Genomic DNA, 22087 nt, shown 5'->3' with positions numbered 1-22087 from the left:
ATATCCAGTGTCTGTTTCCTTTCACATCTACCAGTTGGTGACCTTCTTGTGGTTGAACTCTGTGCTTGAAATTCAATTGAGGGACCTTACAGATAATTGTTTGTGTGGGGTACAGCGATGGGGTAGTCATTGAAAATCATGTTAAAACCTCTTGCAGCTCCCCCCCTACATTGTGCAATTTCTGCCTGAAGACATACCCAAATCTAACAGCCTGTAGCTCAGGCACAGAACCAAGGATATGCATATTCTTGGTACCATTTGAAAGAAAACACTCTGAAGTTTGTGTAAATGTGAATTGAATGTAGGAGAATAACACACAATAGATCTGGTTTAGATAAAACAATGAAAAAAACATATGTTTTTTATTTTTATTTTTGTATCATCATCTTTAAAATGAACAAGATAAAACAAACATTCAGATAGGATGATGGGGACAATTTCAGTGGAAAATATAAGAGGGCAACAGTACTTGTGCAAAGTTTCAGAATGATAACTTCCAAAATGAGTGTGCTTACATGACATTTATCATGAAGTCACCCAGGTGTCCCACACAAGTCGCCCAAATGTACCCAAGTGGCCAAATTGGTGAAGGTATACATTTTGAAACAAATAACTATATATAAAATACCAAAATGGTATTCTAACACCCCCCCCCCCCAAATAAATTGAGAAAAATAAGAGCATACTTAAATTCACACAGGAAGGTTGAATATATTATTATATTATTATTACCTGCTAGATCTACTGTCTCTTTTATATTATGACATTTCAGCAAGATCTACTGTCTTTATTATATTACAACAGACCAGCTGTATCTACTGTCTCCATTTCACTTTGGCCATTGATGTGGCCCTGCCCTCTCCTCAACAGCCTCAAATAGGCTATTTCATGTGGGTTGGGGTGGGGCGGCAGACACACGCATCTCACATTTCATGACATTAAATGTTTATATATTGCTTCTAAAATAAATAAAAAATCACAAATAATATTTTATATTATTAATTTCAAACAAGGGCATTAGCATGATAAGAACTTACCAGTCCAAAACGATGTCCTCTCCCGTTCAAAAAATATTCCTCCACAATCGCTAAATGAAGCGTCCTACAACAATCTCTGTCTCACCTTCCCAATCAATTTATTCTAAAATTGTTTGTACATCTGTATATCTAGACTTGACTTAGTCGCCATAATGATTGATATATAAACAGCTGAATCTGCGCGTTTACCAAACAATGCCATGCGTAATGTGTTTCTCCTTCCGGTATGAAAATTCAATAGCGCATGACTCTCTTTACACTGGAGCTTACTACATGGGTTGGTCTTGCAACACATAAACATGGCGTATTGCCGTTTAGCTCAGATCATTGGCTATCTACCCAGCTAGATTTCAAGACGATCAGTGGTCATTGGGTTAAAAGACAGTCAATCAACAAAACAGCGGGCAAATCATTGGTGCACAATGATGTCATTACTTGTTGTCTTCAAATCGGTTTCTTTCAGTCAATATGTCCAGCGAAATGGCCCATCAGGTTTGATTGTGTTACAAACAAACCAGTTGATTGCAGTGAAACCAAACATGACTGGAAAAGTCACATTCTGTGTGGGTGATTTACCTGGAATGTGTCGTCGAAAATGGAATGAGACGGAATTCACTACACAAGCGGTTCACAAAATGTTTCGGCTATAAAAACGGATTTTATCAAACAAAAGATCATTCATTGTGTAACAATGAGCATTGGAATTGCAAACAGAAGAATATCGTCAAAGGTAAACAATTTATATTATTGCAGTTTGTGATTTTGTTGCGCCTGTGCTGGTTGAAATAGTTGTTTTTTATGGGGCTCTATGCTCAGATAATCGCATCGTATTCTTTCGCAGTAAATCCTTTTTTGAATCTGACAACGCAGTTGGATTAGCAAGATTCTAGGCTTTCGATACATGTGAGACACTTGTATTTTCATGAATGTTTAATATGACTATTTATGTAGCGATCACCGTATGTTACCGGGTTCCGTGCGCAGAGAGGTTAAGCACATTTCTACCCCTAAACGATTTAGGTTTTCCATAACAAAGGGGTTGATTACTTTTTGACTCAAAACATTTCAATTTATCACTTTCAATTAATTTGTTTAAAAACATCTCAAAACTAAATTCCACTTTGACATTATGTGCAGATCAGTGACACAACTTATCAATCCAATTTAAATTCAGGCTGTAACAAGACAAAATGTGGAAAAAGGGGTGTGAATACTTTCTGAAGTAAACAGTATGTAAAGATCATAAAACGTGACCAGTGTTCAATGACTCTATGTACATAGATGGGGTAGTCATTGAAAATCATGTTACATAGAGTACATAGAGTCATTGAACACTGGTCACGTTTTATGATCTTTACATACTGTTTGCTTCAGAAAGTATTCACACCCCATCTCTAAGGTGCAGGGCAGAGCACCGGGTGGTATCCGGCTACTAACAGTGACTAAAGCTAGTGGTGACTATTCATCAGTCTGATGGCCTGGAGATACAGTATAAGTTGTTTCTCAGTCTCTCGGTCCCAGCTTTGATGCACCTTTACTGTCTCCTCCTTCTAGATGGTAGTGGGGTGAACAGGCTGTGGCTTAGCTGGCTGAGGTCCTTGATGATCTTCTTGGCCTTCCTGTGACACTGGGTGCTATAGATGCTCTGGAGGGCAGGCATTGTGCACCCGGGGATGCATTGGGCTGACTGCACTACCCTCTGGACAGTCCTGCGGTTGCGTATGGTGCAATTGCCATACCAGGTGGAGATACAGCCATACAGGATGTTCTTAATGGTGCATCTGTAGAAGTTCTTTGGGGCCAAGAGGAATTTCTTCAGCCTCCTGACGTTGTTGCACCGTCTTCACTACACTATCTGTGTAAAGGGACCATTTCAGGTTGTTAGTGATGTGCATCACGAGGACCATGAAGCTTTTGACCCTCTCCACTCTGGCCCTGTCGAGGTGAATGAGGCGATGCTCTCTCTGCTCTCCTCTGCCCCTTTGGTTTGTTGACGTTGAGGGGGAGGTTATTTTCCTGGCACCACTCCGACAGGGCCTCCCTTTAGGCTGTCTCATCATTGTTGGTAATCAGGCCTACCGCTGTTGTGTCGTCACAAAACGTGATGATTCAGTTGAAGATGTGTGTGGCCACGCAGTCATGGCTGAACAGGGAGTACAGGAGGAGGCTGAGCACGCACACCTGTGGGGCCCCCATGTTGAGGATCACCTTGGTGGAGGTCTTGTTGCTTACCTTCACCACTTAGGGTTGGCCCAGGCCCAGGACCCAGTTACACAGGGAGGGTGTCAGACCCAGGGCCTTGAGCTTAGCGATGAGCTTGTAGGACACTATGGTGTTGAATGCTTAGCTGTTGTCGATGAAAAGCATTCTTACATAGGTATTCTAGGTGGGAGAGGGCAGTGTGCAGTGGAGGAGTGATCTGATTTGCTGGAGGGAGGGTGGGCGAGGGCCTTGTAGTCACCCCAGAAGGGACAGTAGCAATGATCCAGGGTTCATGTTGCAAGTGTAGCACAGGAGATGTGTTGATAGAATAGCGGTAGCATTTTCCTTAGATTTCCTTTATTAAAGTAACCAGCTACAATAAATGCAGCCTCAGGGTATGCGGTTTCCAGTTTGCACATAGTGTAGTTCCTTGAAAGCAGTTGTGGTGTCGGCTTGTGGGGGGAATCTATGGCAGTGATGATGACCGAAGAACATTTTCTCATGAGGTAATGTAGTCGGCATTTGATGGTAAGGTACTCCAGATTGGTAGAACAAAAGGCAGTTGATAATCATGAAACAAACCCCTCCACCTTTCTTTTTCCCATAGAGTTCTTTCTTCCAGTCCATGCGACGGACATAGAACCCCGCTGGAATGGAGGGGGACAATGTATCCGGAGAGAGCCATGATTCCGTAAAACAGAGTATGTTACAATCCCTGATTTCTCTCTGGAAGGAGATCCTCGCTCCGAGCTTGTGTTTTTCATTGTCTAGGGACTGAACATTTGTAAGTAATTGTATGCAAGCCACCTGAGTCTGTCTAGGGCCCCACTCCTTCTACCTATTCTCCTGTGTCTGCATTTTGGTGCATCCCCCGGGATGAATAGAGCTGCCTCTGGAAGATCAGACAAAGGATCCAGGCCAAGGAAGTCACATTTCTGCTTGAATTTCTGGAGATTTACTGTCCATCCAATTCCCAAAAGGTATTTCTGGTTGTAGGTAATAATACATGAAATGTTCTGAGCAAATAATGTAAGAAATAACAAAAAAATATATATATACTGCAAAGTTGGCTAGGATGTAGAAACAAGGTGGCCGTGTCTGTAGACACCATCTTGTTCAGTCTACAGTGACTGCACGTTTGCCAATAGAATAGAAAGCAATGGCGATCTATTTGCTCACCGGCATATTCTTTTCAGGATGCTGCCTTGCCTGCCTCTCTTTGGCCCCTGCTTCCTCTTTCTCCGGGATTAAGGCCTGGTCTGCAGTAAGGAGAACGTCCAAAGCTGCCAACTCGTAGAGGTAGAAATGGTCATCCAAATTGAGGTTAGTGAATGATGTTCTGATGTCCAGAAGCTGTTTCCGGTCATAGGAAATTATGGCGCCGACATTATGTACAAAAAAAGTTAAGATCAGGGTAACCCCCTCCCTACATCATGACCCGCTACAGCACAGAACTTAAAATTTAGTCTAGTAAGTAGGCTTACTGTATGATACATTTTCACGGCGCAGAACTTCACCCAACCACCTACCACTCCAACAAAACAATAGCACCTATAACTTTCTCCCCCTTCGCACCTCCACCTCCACTGAGCTAAATGTGGAAGGGTAGTTCATTTTGTGAAAAAAATAGTATGAATGTTGGTATTTAAGGATCTTCTGCTTTTCAAACATGGCAAGAAAAAAAGACTATGTACAACTAAATCCTAATTTATATTTTTTATTTAAGTCAAGAAGATACGATGAGCCAGACCAACCAACCAACTCACTGAGGTGGATCAGAGATGGCAACCTCCTCTTTACCATGTGGATGGACACTACAGTACTACTCTGTGCACCACAAGACTAAGAGATGGTACAGGACCCTGTTTTTCCATTTCATTGACATTGCTGTGACCAACTGCTACATCACATGAAGGCCAGTAGATGGAGATCTAATCCCACTAATGAGTGTGGGGTCAAGGGTGACCTCTTCACCTGTGGCATAACGTGAGGGACAGACACGGCAATTCTGTCTGATTGGGCTTTTTGTTCTGTTGAAAAACAGATGTGGAGAGTAGTCCAAAAAATGTATATAGCTGTTTGTTTGATTAATATTTTTGCCCCCTAAAATGTATAGAGGTACCCAAGACCGATGGGAAAATCGGATTCTATTGGTCAAAACCTACTTCCTCAGTGTGTGCAATGCTTTATCTTACAAAATGAAGCAATGAGTTTTTTGCTTTTATCACACATATCACACACACTCAAGTGTCTCAAAAGTCTGTTTTGATATTCTACTATTTGTAGCTGAGAGTGTGTTGAATCCAAAGCCATAAAGCACTTGATTCTCCTATACAGGAGGAGCACTGTAGAAGCCAATGTGTCAAGGTAGTGAAAAACGGCCCAAAATGCCTTAGACTTTTGGGGGGAAAGCAACCACCATTGTCAGATCCAGCAGATGAGCATTAGAAATCCAATCCAATGTCTTTAGACCTATAAATACATTGGCTCGAGAAGAGAGGATTGGAGAGGTGATCTACCACTGGCCCACTAATCCCAATTAACAATCACATGATCACTGAACTTCTCAGTGCTTCTTATGGCAGGCAGGCAGGAAGAGATAGGCCTAGGCCATATTCCTCCTTTCCACTGAAATGTTTTTATTGCAATATACAGGGTCTCTGTCTGACTGATAGAGCCCTGCACAGGGATGAATTTTAAGCATGAGTCATACCCATGCCTGAGACTTAAAGACCCTACACTACCCAGGCTGATTGCTTCTGACAGATTTCACGCCCCCCGGCCCTGCCCGAAACCCGAAATCAGAAATAACTTCCTCCATTAGTAAATCCATTAGCTGCTTTTCTCTGTCTATTACTCGCTTCCTGCATGCAGCTCGCTCTGCATACACTCTGCTCGTGGCATCGCTGAGTCTGTGAGTATCCATAGCAACAGCTCCCCTTGGGCTGCACTGCTCAATGAAGAGACAAGAGAACTGTTAGCTGTTAGCTACTTTTCGTCACTCTAAACTCCGACAAAACTCAAAAAACATTATTTTTTCTGTGGAATAATCTCTGCTGTTGTATATTTGATGAGGTTGAAGCACTTCTGACACCAGATATTACTGTACTGCACAGCAGAGCACAAGCAAATGTCTCAGCTTCAACATTTTAGTGATCAATTTAGTGATACACGAGCCCTGCCCATACTTATTGTTGAAAAAACAGGCCCTACCCGGCCCTAACCAAATGTATAATATCGGTGCCCGTCGGGCTCAGGTCGGGTGCCAGAGCTCTACTGACTGAATGTGTTTTCACATTAAATGTAGTGTCAACTGTGTCATCTGCTGGATGACAAAACCTACAGTTATGACACATTTCATATTTATTTGCTCTGTATTCTGAAGGGGAAAAATGCTTCATCATTTTATTTTGCTAGCGGCTTAGGTGAACAGAGGTGGATCCTGCCTCTAAAGCAGATTTTTGTCAGGAATTGTTATGTCATTTTAACATAGCAGCTTCCTTGCACCCCTTCCAAATGCTTGTCAATAGCTTTCTATGTGCGTTGGATGGAAAAGACAGATGACAGATCTTAATATTAACCCTTTCATCGCAGAAGGTAAATAATCCTGCAGCAGAAGGATTTGAATATATATTGAACTATATTGACAAATTACACATAGCCTTACAGTAGCGATTTTATCATGTAAATCTCTGTGGGGCAAAAACTCAACATGTTTTTTTTAGAGGCATGCCAGCAAAGCCACAGTACAACTCAACACTAAACAATACATTAATTGCAAAATAACAGTGACAAACAGGGCCCAAAAACTGTTAAGGCCTAAATACATCTGTCCCAACAGCAGAGCTTTCTTTGCAGCACCATGGAGTGAATCCTTACTACTGCTACACCTGACGGAGCCTTGTCTGGCAGAGAAACAGTTAATTCAGCCTAAATTTACTGCAATTTTAAGAAACATAGCTGATATGGTTGACTTGCTTCAATAAATGTGGTTTCGACTGACAATTGAGATGTACAGCCGTGGCCAAAAGTTTTGAGAATGACAAATATTAATTTTCACAAAGTCTGCTGCCTCACATTGTATGATGGCAATTTGCATATACTCCAGAATGTTATGAAGAGCTTGCAGATGAATTTAAATTATTTGCAAAGTCCCTCTTTGCCATGCAAATGAACTGAATCCCCCAAAACCATTTCCACTACATTTCAGCCCTGCCACAAAAGGACCACCTGACATTCAAGGAGAGCGGTTCAATAGTTGTGAAGAATGCTTCAGGGCACCCAAGAAAGTCCAGCAAGCGCCAGCACCGTCTCCTAAAGTTGATTCAGCTGCGGGATTGGGGCACCACCAGTAGAGAGCTTGCTCAGGAATGGTAGCAGGCAGGTGTGAGTGCATCTGCACGCACAGTGAAGCGAAGACTTTTGGACGATGGCCTGGTGTCAAGAAGGGCAGCAAAGATGCCACTTCTCTCCAGGAAAAACATCAGGGACAGACTGGTATTCTGCAAAAGGTACTGGGATTGGACTGCTGAGGACTGGGGTAAAGTCATTTTCTCTGATGAATCCCCTTTCCCGATTGTTTGGGGCATCTGGAAAAAAACTTGTCCGGAGAAGACACGGTGAGTGCTACCATCAGTCCTGTGTCATGCCAACAGTAAAGCATCCTGAGACCATTCATGTGTGGGGTTGCTTCTCAGCCAATGGAGTGGGCTCACTCACAATTTTGCCTAAGAACATAGTCATTAATAAAGAATGATACCAACACATCCTCAGAGAGCAACTTCTCCCAACCATCCAGGAACAGTTTGGTGGTGAACAATGCCTTTTCCAGCATGCATGATGGAGCACCTTGCCATAAGGCAACAGTGATAACTAAGTGGCTCAGGAACAAAACATTTATATTTTGGGTCCATGGCCAGGAAACTCCCCAGACCTTAATCCCATTGAGAACTTGAGGTCAATCCTCAAGAGGCGGGTGGACAAACAAAACCCCACAAATTCTGACAAACTCCAAGCATTTATTATGCAAGAATGGGCTGCCATCAGTCAGGATTTGGCCCAGATGTCAATTGACAGCATGCCAGGGCGGTTTGCAGAGGTCTTGAAAAAGAAGGGTCAACACTGCAAATATTGACTCTTTGCATCAACTTCATGTAATTGTCAATAAAATCCTTTGAAATGTGTCACGCCCTGGTCGAAGTATTTTGTGTTTTTCTTTATGTTTTGGTCAGGCAAGGGTGTGACATGGGTTTTTGTATGTGGTGTGTAGCTTAGTGGGATTGTAGCTTAGTGGGGTGTTCTGGGAGAGTCTATGGCTGTCTGAAGTGGTTCTCAATCAGAGGCAGGTGTTTACCGTTGTCTCTGATTGGGAACCATATTTAGGCAGCCATATTCTTTGGTTGTATTGTGGGTGATTGTCCTGTGTGTCTTGATGTCCTTGTTAGAGGTTTGTAGACACATGTATAGGCTGTTTTCAGTTTTCGTTTCGTTTATTGTTTTGTTGAGTTTGTGTGTTGATTCGTGTTAAGTTGTTTTATTAAACATGGATCGAAATCTACACGCTGCAGTTTGGTCCGACTCTCCTTCACCAGTAGAAAGCCGTTACAAAATGCTTGTAATTATACTTCAGTATTCCATAGTAACATCTGACAGAAAATATCTAAAGACACTGAAGCAGCAAACTTTGTGAAAATTAATATTTGTGTCATTCTCAAAACTTTTGGCCATGACTGTACTATGGCATAAGGGAATGATGAGTGGATAAGAGGCAATCTTTATTTTTGATTAAGCGAGCTAAGACGTACGTAGTCAATATATTTGTTCAGCACTTTCCAAATGTACAGCGGTGGAATTCAGAACATGGGCCGTTCTTACATTATTCTCCCTTCACACCAAGTCAGAACGTTACAGCCTTTTTCTAAAATGTATTAAATATTTTTTCCCCATAATGACAAAGCAAAACAAGTTTTTAGAACTTTCTGTGAATTTATTACAAATTAAAAGTTTTTAGACCCTTTACTCAGTACTTTGTTGAACCACATTTGGCAGCGATTACAGCTTCAAGTCTTCTTGGGTATGTTTATACAAGCTTGGAAAACATGTATTTGGGGAGTTGCTCCTATTCATCTTAAGCTCTGTCAGGATGGATGGGGAGTGTCGCTGCACAGCTATTTTAAGGTATTTTCAGAGATGTTCGATCCAATTTCAAGCCGAACTCTGGCTGGGCGACTCTAGGACATTCAGAGACTTGTCCCGAAGCCACTCCTGCGTTGTCTTGGCTGTGTGCTTAGGGTCGTTGTCCTGTTGAAAGGTGAACATTCACCCCCAGTCTGAGATCCTGAGTGCTCTGGAGCAGGTTTTCATTAACGATCTCTCTGTACTTTGCTCCATTCATCTTTCCCTCAAACTTGACTAGTCTCCCAGTCCCTGCCGCTGAAAAACATCCCCGCAGCATGATTCTGCCACGACCATGCTTCACTGTAGGGATGGTATTGGCCAGGTGATGAGCGGTGCCTGGTTTCCACCAGACATGACGCTTGGCATTCAGGCCAAAGAGTTCAAACTTTGTTACATCAGACCAGATAATCTTGTTTTTCATGGTCTGAGAGTCCTATAGGTGCCTTTTGGCGAACTCCAAGTGGGCTGTAATGTGCCTTTTACATTTACATTTACATTTAAGTCATTTAGCAGACGCTCTTATCCAGAGCGACTTACAAATTGGTGCGTTCACCTTAAGACATCCAGTGGAACAGCCACTTTACAATAGTGCATCTAAATCTTTTAAGGGGGGTGAGAAGGATTACTTTATCCTATCCTAGGTATTCCTGAAAGAGGTGGGGTTTCAGGTGTCTCCGGAAGGTGGTGATTGACTCCGCTGTCCTGGCGTCGTGAGGGAGTTTGTTCCACCATTGGGGGGCCAGAGCAGCGAACAGTTTTGACTGGGCTGCGCGGGAACTGTACTTCCTCAGTGGTAGGGAGGCGAGCAGGCCAGAGGTGGATGAACGCAGTGCCCTTGTTTGGGTGTAGGGCCTGATCAGAGCCTGGAGGTACTGAGGTGCCGTTCCCCTCACAGCTCCGTAGGCAAGCACCATGGTCTTGTAGCGGATGCGAGCTTCAACTGGAAGCCAGTGGAGAGAGCGGAGGAGCGGGGTGACGTGAGAGAACTTGGGAAGGTTGAACACCAGACGGGCTGCGGCGTTCTGGATGAGTTGTAGGGGTTTAATGGCACAGGCAGGGAGCCCAGCCAACAGCGAGTTGCAGTAATCCAGACGGGAGATGACAAGTGCCTGGATTAGGACCTGCGCTGCTTCCTGTGTGAGGCAGGGTCTACTCTGCGGATGTTGTAGAGCATGAACCTACAAGAACGGGCCACCGCCTTGATGTTAGTTGAGAACGACAGGGTGTTGTCCAGGATCACGCCAAGGTTCTTAGCGCTCTGGGAGGAGGACACAATGGAGTTGTCAACCGTGATGGCGAGATCATGGAACGGGCAGTCCTTCCCGGGAGGAAGAGCAGCTCCGTCTTGCCGAGGTTCAGCTTGAGGTGGTGATCCGTCATCCACACTGATATGTCTGCCAGACATGCAGAGATGCGATTCGCCACCTGGTCATCAGAAGGGGAAAGGAGAAGATTAATTGTGTGTCGTCTGCATAGCAATGATAGGAGAGACCATGTGAGGTTATGACAGAGCCAAGTGACTTGGTGTATAGCGAGAATAGGAGAGGGCCTAGAACAGAGCCCTGGGGGACGCCAGTGGTGAGAGCGCGTGGTGAGGAGACAGATTCTCGCCACGCCACCTGGTAGGAGCGACCTGTCAGGTAGGACGCAATCCAAGCGTGGGCCGCGCCGGAGATGCCCAAATCGGAGAGGGTGGAGAGGAGGATCTGATGGTTCACAGTATCGAAGGCAGCCGATAGGTCTAGAAGGATGAGAGCAGAGGAGAGAGAGTTAGCTTTAGCAGTGCGGAGGGCCTCCGTGATACAGAGAAGAGCAGTCTCAGTTGAATGACTAGTCTTGAAACCAGACTGATTTGGATCAAGAAGGTCATTCTGAGAGAGATAGCGGGAGAGCTGGCCAAGGACGGCACGTTCAAGAGTTTTGGAGAGAAAAGAAAGAAGGGATACTGGTCTGTAGTTGTTGACATCGGAGGGATCGAGTGTAGGTTTTTCAGAAGGGTGCAACTCTCGCTCTCTTGAAGACAGAAGGGACGTAGCCAGCGGTCAGGGATGAGTTGATGGGCGAGGTGAGGTAAGGGAGAAGGTCTCCGGAAATGGTCTGGAGAAGAGAGGAGGGAATAGGGTCAAGCGGGCAGGTTGTTGGGCGGCCGGCCGTCACAAGACGCGAGATTTCATCTGGAGAGAGAGGGAGAAAGAGGTCAGAGCACAGGGTAGGGCAGTGTGAGCAGAACCAGCGGTGTCGTTTGACTTAGCAAACGAGGATCGGATGTCGTCGACCTTCTTTTCAAAATGGTTGACGAAGTCATCTGCAGAGAGGGAGGAGGGGGAGGGGGAGGATTCAGGAGGGAGGAGAAGGTGGCAAAGAGCTTCCTAGGGTTAGAGGCAGATGCTTGGACTTTAGAGTGGTAGAAAGTGGCTTTAGCAGCAGAGACAGAAGAGGAAAATGTAGAGAGGAGGGAGTGAAAGGATGCCAGGTCCGCAGGGAGGCGAGTTTTCCTCCATTTCCGCTCGGCTGCCCGGAGCCCTGTTCTGTGAGCTCGCAATGAGTCGTCGAGCCACGGAGCAGGAGGGGAGGACCGAGCCGGCCTGGAGGATAGGGGACATAGAGAATCAAGGGATGCAGAAAGGGAGGAGAGGAGGGTTGAGGAGGCAGAATCAGGAGATAGGTTGGAGAAGGTTTGAGCAGAGGGAAGAGATGATAGGATGGAAGAGGAGAGAGTAGCGGGGGAGAGAGAGCGAAGATTGGGACGACGCGATACCATCCGAGTAGGGGCAGTGTGGGAAGTGTTGGATGAGAGCAAGAGGGAAAAGGATACAAGGTAGTGGTCGGAGACTTGGAGGGGAGTTGCAGTGAGGTTAGTGGAAGAACAGCATCTAGTAAAGATGAGGTCGAGCGTATTGCCTGCCTTGTGAGTAGAGGGGGAAGGTGAGAGGGTGAGGTCAAAAGAGGAGAGGAGTGGAAAGAAGGAGGCAGAGAGGAATGAGTCAAAGGTAGACGTGGGGAGGTTAAAGTCGCCCAAGGAGTGACTCCCGTCTGGCCACACTAACATAAAGGCCTGACTTGTGGAGGACTGCAGAGATCATTGTCCTTCTGGAAGGTCCTCCCATCTCCAAATAGGAACTCTGATGCTCTGTCAGGGTGGCCAGATCTAGGAAGAGAGTTGGAACGTAACATGGTGCCGACAGAGACTGTCACCTCACTTCGCGTTCTTAGGAAACTATGCAGTATTTTGTTTTTTATGTATTATTTCTTACACTGTTGCCCCAGGAAATCTTAAGTCTTATTACATACAGCAGGGAAGAACTATTGGCTATAAGAGCATTGTCAAATTACCAACATTATGACCAGGATCGCGACTTTCCCGAAACAACTTTCTGTTTAGACCACCACCCAGGACAATGGATAGATCCCTATAGGCAACGCAAAACAACGGTTGGGCAGACGGAGCGCTCTTCTGGTCAGGCTCTATAGACAGGCACATCGCTCACCGCTCCCGAGAATACTACTCGCCAATGTCCAGTCTCTTGACAACAAGCTAGACAAAATTCGAGCAAGGGTTGCCTTCCAGAGAGACATCAGAGATTGTAACATTCTCTGTTTTACGGAAACATGGCTCACTCGGGATACCTTATCAGAGTCGGTACAGCCAAACATCTCTCTGGTAAGAAGAAGAGCGGGGGTGTATGCCTTGTGATTAACAAGCCGAGGTGTGATCATAATAACATACAGGAACTCAAGTCCTATTGTTCACCTGACCTAGAATTCCTTACAATCAAATGCTGACCACATTATCTACAAGAGAATTCTCTTTGATTATAATCACAGCCGTGTATCCCCCCCAAGCAAACTGGAAACCACGTATCCTGAGGCTGCATTAATTGTAGCTGAGGATTTTAACAAAGCTCATCTGAAAACAAGGCTCCCTAAATATTATCAGGGCTGGCAGTATTCATTGCTACTTTACCTTCCGCAATGCATACAAAGCCCTCCCTCACCCTCCTTTCGGCAAATCTGACCACGACTCCATTTTGTTGTTCCCAGCCTATAGACAGAAACTAAAATATGACACACCCGTGCTCAGGTCTGTTCAACGCTGGTCCGACCAATCTGATTCAACGCTTCAAGATTGCTTCGATCATGTGGACTGGGATATGTTCCGGATAGCCTCAGACAACAACATTGATGTATACGCTGATTTGGTGAGCGAGTTTATTAGCAATGCATCGGTGATGTTGTAGCCACGGTGACTATTAAAACCTTCCACAATCAGAAACTGTGGATTGATGGCGGCATTCATGCAAAACTGAAAACGCGAACCCGAATACAAACAGTGTAGCTATTCCCTCCGCAAGGCAATCAATTAAGCTAAGCATCAGTATAGAGACAAAGTAGAGTCGCAATTCAACGGCTCAGACATGAGACGTATGTGGCAGGGTCTACAGTCAATCATGGATTACAAAAAGAAAACCAGCCCCGTCGTGGACACCGATGTCTTGCTCCCAGACAAACTTAATCAACTTCTTTGCTCGCTTTGAGGACAATACAGTGCCACTGACACGGCCCCCTACCAAAACCTGCGGGCTCTCCTTCACTGCAGCCAACGTGAGTAAAACATTTAAATGTGTTAACCCTTGCAAGGCTGCCGGCCCAGATGGCATCCCGAGCCGTGTCCTCAGAGCATGTGCAGACCAGCTGGCTGGTGTGTTTATGGACATATTCAATCAATCCCTATCCCAGTTTTCTGTTCCCACATGCTTCAAGAGGGCCACCATTGTTCCTGTTCCCAAGAAAGCCAAGGTAACTGAGCTAAATGACTATCGCCCTGTAGCACTCACTTCCGTCATCATCAACTCCTGTGAGAGACAAGTCAAGGATCATATCATCTCCCCCGTACCTGACACACTAGACCCACTCCAATTTTCTTTCCACCCCAATAGGTTCACAGACAACGCAATTGCAATCACACTGCACACTGCCCTAACTCATCTGGACAAGAGGAATACATATGGAAGAATGCTGTTTGTCGATTACAGCTCAGTATTTAACACCATAGTACCCTCCAAACTCGTCATTAAGCTCGAGACTCTGGGTCTCGACCCCGCCCTGTGCAACTGGGTCCTGGACTTTCTGACGGGCCGCCCCCAAGTGGTGAGGGTAGGAAACAACATCTCCACCCCGCTGATCCTCAACACTGGAGCCCCACAAGGGTGCATTCTCAGCCATCTCCTGTACTCCCTGTTCACCCAGGACTGTGTGGCCATGCACGCCTCCAACTCAATCATCAAGTTTGCAGACGACACTACAGTGGTAGGCTTGATTACCAACAATGACGAGACGGCCTACAGGGAGGAGGTGAGGGCCCTTGGACTGTGATGTCAGGAAAATAACCTCACACTTAACATCAGCAAAACAAAGGAGATGATCATGGAGAAGGTAAAAAGTTTTAAGTTCCTCGGCGTACACATCACGGACAAACTGAAATGGTCCACCCACACAGACAGCATGGTGAAGAAGGCGCAACAGCTCCTCTTCAACCTCAGGAGGCTGAAGAAATTTGGCTGTCACCAAAATCACTCACAAACCTTTAAAGATAAACAATCGAGGGCATCCTGTCGGACTGTATCACTGCCTGCTACGACAACTGCTCCGCCCACAACCGTAAGGCTCTCCAGAGGGTAGTGAGTTCTGCACAACTCATCACCGGGGGCAAACTACCTGCCCTCCAGGACACCTACACCATCTGATGTCACAGGAAGATCAAAAAGTTCATCAAGGACGACAACCACCCGAGCCACTGCCTGTTCACCCCACTATCATCCAGATGGCGAGGTCAGTACAGGTGCATCAAAGCTGGGACCGGGAGACTGAAAAACAGCTTCTATCTCAAGGCCATCAGGCTGTTAAACAGCCATCACTAACATTGAGTGGCTGCTGACAACATACTGACTCAAATCTCTAGCTGCTTTAATAATTAATAATTGGATGTAATAAATGTATCACTAATCACTTTAAACAATGCCACTTTATATAATGTTTACATACCCTATATTACTCATCTCATATGTATATGCTGTACTCTATACCATCTACTGCTTCTTGCCTATGCCACACAGCCATTGCTCATCCATATATTTATATGTACATATTCTCATTCATTCCTTTACACTTGTGTGTATAAGGTAGTTGTTGTGAAATTGTTAGATTACTTGTTAGATATTACTGCATGGTCGGAACTAGAAGCACAAGCATTTTGCTACACTCACATTAACATCTGCTAACCATGTGTATGTGACCATTAAGATTTGATTTGATTTGGTGGTTCCAAACTTCTTCTATTTAAGATTGATGGAGGACTGTGTTCTTGGAGACCTTCAATGCTGCAGAAAGTCGCTCTGGATAAGAGCGTCTGCTAAATGACTTAAATGTAATGTAATGGTACCCTTCCCCAGATCTGTGCCTCGATACAATCCTGTCTCGGAGCTCTACGGACAATTCCTTCGACGTTATGGCTTGGTTTTTGCTCTGACATGCACTGTCAACTGTGGGACCTTATATGGACAAGTGTTCTTTCCAAATCATGTCCAATCAATGTAATTTACAATAAGGGGACTCCAATCAAGTTGTAGAAACATCTCAAGGATGATAAATGGAAACAGGATGCATCTGAGCTCAATTTCGCATCTCATAGCAAAGGGTCTGAAAACGTGTTTCCAGAGTGAGCTGTTTTCTCATTTGTGACTGGAAGTGCAGTAGCTAGCAAAGTTAGCCAGTTAGTTTGGGTGCTTGACTGCTGTTGTTAGGTCAGAACGCTTGGATCAACCCTACTTTTCGTCCAGAGCATTGAGTGTGCGCTTCGGGACTTCAGAGTGCGAAACGCTCTGAATTTACAAACGGCCAATCTGACAATGCTCTGAGTTTACCAACGCCCAGAGCACAATCTGGCATTCCAGATTAAATTCATTAACACACCCGTAGTATAAGCCAGCCTTTAGGCTTCAAATCTTTGGTTGTTTAGTACATAGCCTCACAAAGCTTAAGAGGGTATGAATGATTCTGAATGGGTGTCGACAAAGAATAGCTCTCCAGTAGGTACCAAAAAATTCAAGGGCCATTTTCTCAAAGTTGATTAACTTTCAAAGCAGAATTACTTTCCCATTGTTGCTCAACTGTAGTGTATGATATACCATTTTCTATCTGTGAGTCTACTTTTATCCAATGCAAAAAACAACATTTCAAATTTTGTAACATAAGACTGAATCTATGGCAAACAAGAGGATGGTCAAACATACCATTCCACTACTGGAGTATCCACAGCATCATTCAGGCTGAGATAACATACCAATTAGTCAATGGGTCTCGTTGGCATGCAAGCCGCATCTCCTGAATGTCTGCACCCAACTGTTGTAGAATTTGATACAGATCACCACACATTGAATAGCTGACATAACAAGAGTAGGGGCTAAAGATACAAAATCCTTCAAGGAACCTTGAACCCCAAAATATCTAATTCCGATGTCTTGAGCCCACTTGTTTTTCTTAGAGCAGATTACACTAGCCACAAAAATATGTTTACACACCCATCCATTTCATATATGGGAGACATTAGGGATATGAGAAAACATGGTTGTATTATGTTCTACCTTGGGTAGGGGTATCAACAACAACAAAAAGAAGACGATGGCAGTATTGTATTATTACTAAAGAAATGCGTTAACTTAGGTAATTTTTCTGTTCAAATTAAATGTTCACCGCTCTGAAAGCTTATTATTGCTGCAGTTTAATTTCAATGAAAGTCACGTTTGCAATCATATCACGTGAAACAATGCACTGGAACTCTGTCAGGGTGGAATAGTCCATTATTATTAACCAGTCTGTGGGTGATTAATGACACCTGTTTCTACCATCATGAGAAAACCTATATAATATATGTATAGAAATACATTATTGATCTATTAGGAATTATTATTTGGCTCTATAGAGTAATTTCCTTTGTTGACAAAAAAGATGAAAAATGTGGCCTCATTAACCTGGGCACAGTGGCCAGGCACTGTTCGAATGCTGGACATATTTTGCAGTAGACGAACGTGCACAGGTAATCTACTTAACCTACTTTTTGAAGTTATTTGTTTGACAATCAGATGAAAACTTCATGACTGGTTGTGATCAAGACACATTTAAAAAGTAATACATTTTTACAGTTACATTACATCTTTACTTGGTCCATTTAAAAATATAGAGACCCACGAGTGTCAAGGTATGATTCACACGCTGGCTGGCTCTTTTAAGTGAATTTACTGATGTATGCTAATACCCTCATGTAAATCCTAACCTTGAATGCAAACACAAACAAAACTTTTGGAATTGATTTGTGATTTATTTGAACAGGGAAGTGTACCATGCCTAAACTGGAGCATTTAATGCGTTGAACTATCATAACTATATTGAATTAATCCACCTTGCATCGATTAAGGTTCAAAATGTTATGGCCCCCCTAAACTGGGTCTGTGCCCCACCTTGGCCACTGCATTCAAAATGTTCTGGACATGCCACTGTTTGGGGAGCCTCGAACTGAGAATCTTGTTTTTTTTAAATGCCCAGCTCATGAGGCCTCTTGATGATGGGATGTGAGGTCTGAAGCAATTGCCTCTTCCACCACCGATTTATTAAAATAACCCAACACAAATTGGGATTAATTCTAATCCTGCTCTTAATTAAAGTGCAGCTATTGGATCTCTATCTATCTCTGGACATTGATGGGGGGTTAGCTTCTGATAGTATAATGTATTACAAAACAGAGATAATAGTCATGTGATAAGAGCGAGTTAGTTATCATGCACATTTTACAATCTAAGGTACATCCCAAATGGCATCCAAACTGCACTACATACCTATTGACCCTGGTCAAAAATAGTGAACTATATAGGGAATAGGTTTCCATTTGGGATATAGCCCATATCTCACAGCCTGACGTGCAGTCAATGGACGAATAAGGTCTGGAAAGTCCTCATCCACACTGTAATCCTGATGTAAACCACCATGTTGGTTCCTTACTTGGCAGACTGTGGCCCCTTTCCCTGCATAAGTTTTATATTACATAAATTCCGAGAAGACAGCAATACATTTTGGACTTTGCAATAACACTTTTTTGGATATGATTGCGTAACACACCACAAACATGGACGTACACACACACACACACACACACACACACACACACACACACACACACACAGGCCAGTGCTGCAGTGCCTGAAGTGGTATAATTACTCACTTTCAATGTAATTAAAATGAAGTAATCTCAATCTCTGTGCAACGCCTTATCAATTCACTTTCATAATCTGCTTTATCCGCCTACTCACAAACAGCACGCTGAGCTTTGACTGATGCTACACTTGGACCACAGCACTTAATGCTAATATCAAACCATACTCAAAAAGTATGTAGAGCTAATTGTATAACTCTGAAAAACAATGGCGAGTTCAAAGTGACTAATGAAGAGTAAAGAGATTAATAGATACATGCAGGCAAGCAGGCTGGCAGGCAGACACAAAGACAGACAGACCAGTAGACAGACAGAAAGATAGACACCAACAGACAGACAGATTTTCCCTGCCAGGACCTCCTACCCCATACCATAGTCCTACCTGGTGCCAGATCGATAAGTCTCTCACTCAGGTAATAGTCGTTAGGGTTGAGGTACGGCAGCTGCTGCATGTACACTTTGGGAATGAGGTAGAGCACCTCAGCCACTTGACCGTCCTCAATGATGGACATGCGCTTGACTGAGTTTTTATGTTTGATGCGGGTGAGGCGGTCCACTGTGTGGCTACGGTTGGTGCTACACAGCTTGCCCAGGCTGTTGAGGGTGGGCATGTTGCCCGGTTCCCCCTCAGCCTTCCCGCAGAGCAGGGTACAACACTCTAAATACAACTCAGCCAGAATTCTAGAATGGCTTTCAGCTCTACCAGGACACTTCAATCCTCCAGCGCAGAGGACTTCGACAAAAATGTGGGGACAGGCCTCTAAAATCTCAGAGCTGTGAACATGTCAGACATCCACCATCACGGGTCATGTAAAGATCCAAAGAGAGAGCGTGATGCAGATTTCCAAAGGAATCTCCTCCTGTAGATCTCCTTCAAGTGGACATCCCAGACCTCCAGAGCAGAGGTGACTCTTCAAGAATGGAACCTGTATCAAAGGCTTCAGGGTCGAGGTCAAGACAGCAAACAGCACAGAGCACTGACCACATAGCATAGCCTAAAGGTATACAGCAGAACAGTGTAGGGGTAAAGAGGCTTACACTGTGTCTTCCACCCAGCCAGATCAGCCAGCTTCTTCCCCCTCTTCACTAAGCAGCTTAGGGCTGACGTAGACTCCATGATTATCTTCAGGGTGGGGTTAGGTGACCTGGGTACACTGTAAAGGGGTTGCCGTGAATTTGACAGTAATTTATACCTACTGTAATCTACAACACAGTACAATACAGTAAACTGGACTGTATTATATTGTACTAAAGTAAATGCTACGGTACTCGTAGTGAATTAACAAATTAACTGATTAAATTAATTTACTGTAATAACATTGGATTGGTGCAAGCAGGTTGGCTGCTACACTGTAAAACAAATCTAGTTGTTTTTACAGTAATTTATTCTTATTGTAATCTTTGGTACCGTTTTTTTGCGGTACGTGAAAATACTTTTTTTTTACTGCTGAGTGCTAATTAATTGGGACTATACATCACATAGGATTTGAACTCACAAGCTATTGGTTGGTAACTACTTGAATGTCCTGCTGCGCCACCAGGTCAGTGACAATACAATAGAAAAATACACGGTTTTGAATTACCCTTCCCCCGCTATCTGAGATACCTACTGCAGCCTCATCCTCCACCTACAACAACCGTTCTTCCAGTCACATTTTGTTAAAGGTCCCCAAAGCACACACATCCCGGGGTCGCTCCACTGCAGCTAGCGACTGGAACGAGCTGCAAAAAACACTCAAAGTGGAATGTTTTATCTCCATCTCTTCATTCAAAGACTCAATCAAGGACACTCTTCCTGACAGTTGTGTTGCTGCTTCACGTGATGTAGTGTTGTCTCTACCTTCTTGCCCTTTGGTCTGTGCCCAATAATGTTTGTACCGTGTGTTGTGCTGCTACCATGTTGTGCAGCTGCCATGCTGTGTTGCTACCATGTTGTTGTCATGTTGTGATGCTAACATGCTGTGTTGTTATGTGTTGCTGCCATGCTGTTGTTGTCTTAGGTCTCCCTTTATGTAGTGTTGTGGTGTCTCTCTTATCGTGATGTGTGTTTTGTCCTAAACATTTTTTTTTTATCCTATCCCCTGTCCCGACCTTTTGAGAGGTCTTGTAAATAATAATTTGTTCTTAACTGACTTGCCTAGTTAAATGAAGGTTACATAAATAAATCTAATAAAAAATCCTCCCCTTTTCTTCCATGCCAGCTGAAGACCTAGCAAGTCAGTAACTAGCTAACACCAGACACAGATGAAAGGGGAGACATATAAGTATCTATGCCATAGATGAATAGTGTAAACCTTTTATTATACATTATATATTCAATAGTATGTGGACACCCCTTCAAATTAGTGGATTTGGCTATTTCAGCCACACCCATTGTTGACAGGTGTATCAAAATCGAGCACATAGCCATGCAATCTCCATAGCCAAACATTGGCAGTAGAATGGCCATACTGAAGAGCTGTGACTTTCAACTTGGCACCGTCATAGGATGCCACCTTTCCAACAAGTCAGTTCATCAAATATCTGCCCTGCAAGAGCTGCCCCAGTCAACTGTAAGAGCTGTTATTGTGAAGTGGAAATGTCTAGCAGCAACAACGGCCCAACCACAAAGTGGTAGGCCACACAAGCTCACAAAACGGGACTACCGAGTGCTGAAGCCCTTAGCTCGTAAAAATAGTTTGTCCTTGGTTGCAATACTCTTTATCGAGTTCCGAACTGCTTCTGGAAGCAACGTCAGCACAGGAACTGTTCGTCGGGAGCTTCATGAAATGGGTTTCCATGGCCGAGAAGCTGCATACAATCCTAAGATCACCATGCGCAATGCCAAGCGTCAGCTGGAATGGTGTAAAGCTCGCTGTCAATGGACCCTGGGGCAGTGGAAACACATTCTCTGGAGTGAAGACTCACGCTTCACCATCTGACAGTCCAACGTACGAATCTGAGTTGGGCAGATGCCACGAGAACGCTAACTGCCCTAATGCATAGTTCCAACTGTAAAGTTTGGAGGAATAATGGTCTGGGGCGTTTTATGGTTCGGGCTAGGCCCCTTCGCTCCAGTAAAGGGAAATCTTAATACTACCGCATACAATGGCATTCCAGATTATTCTGTGCTTCCAACTTTGTGGCAACAGTTTGGGGAAGGCCCTTTCCTGTTTCAGCATGACAATGACACCATGTAGAAAGCGAGGTCCATACAGAAATGGTTTGCTGATATCAACCCCATTGAACATATTTGGCATGAATTGGTATGCCAACTGCGAGCCAGGCCTAATCGCCGAACATCAGTGCCAACCTCAGTAATGCTCTTGTAGCTGAATGCAAGTTCCCACAGCAATGTTCCAATGTTCCAACATCTAGTGAAAAACCTTCAGAAAAGAGTGGAGGCTGTTATATCAGTAAACGGGGGACC

The 22087-nt window shown here is 44.2% G+C and overlaps 1 protein-coding gene across 1 annotated transcript in view; it reads right to left on the bottom strand.

Moving 5' to 3' along the window:
- ablim1a (actin binding LIM protein 1a) overlaps positions 1-19706 on the bottom strand; it is a 112613-nt gene extending 92907 nt beyond the window's left edge. Inside the window, exon 1 of the mRNA XM_065023443.1 lies at positions 19061-19706. Coding sequence (XP_064879515.1) covers positions 19061-19289 — 229 coding nt within the window. The 5' untranslated portion in view covers positions 19290-19706. The remainder of the gene's footprint in view (positions 1-19060) is intronic.
- Between the last annotated feature and the right edge of the window lie 2381 nt (positions 19707-22087).

The sequence above is a fragment of the Oncorhynchus nerka genome, linkage group LG10, assembly GCF_034236695.1.
Source record: "Oncorhynchus nerka isolate Pitt River linkage group LG10, Oner_Uvic_2.0, whole genome shotgun sequence".
NCBI classification, from domain to species: domain Eukaryota; kingdom Metazoa; phylum Chordata; class Actinopteri; order Salmoniformes; family Salmonidae; genus Oncorhynchus; species Oncorhynchus nerka.
The sequence above is the reverse complement of the archived record's forward strand: the minus strand, read 5'-3'. Positions and strand labels throughout refer to the sequence as shown.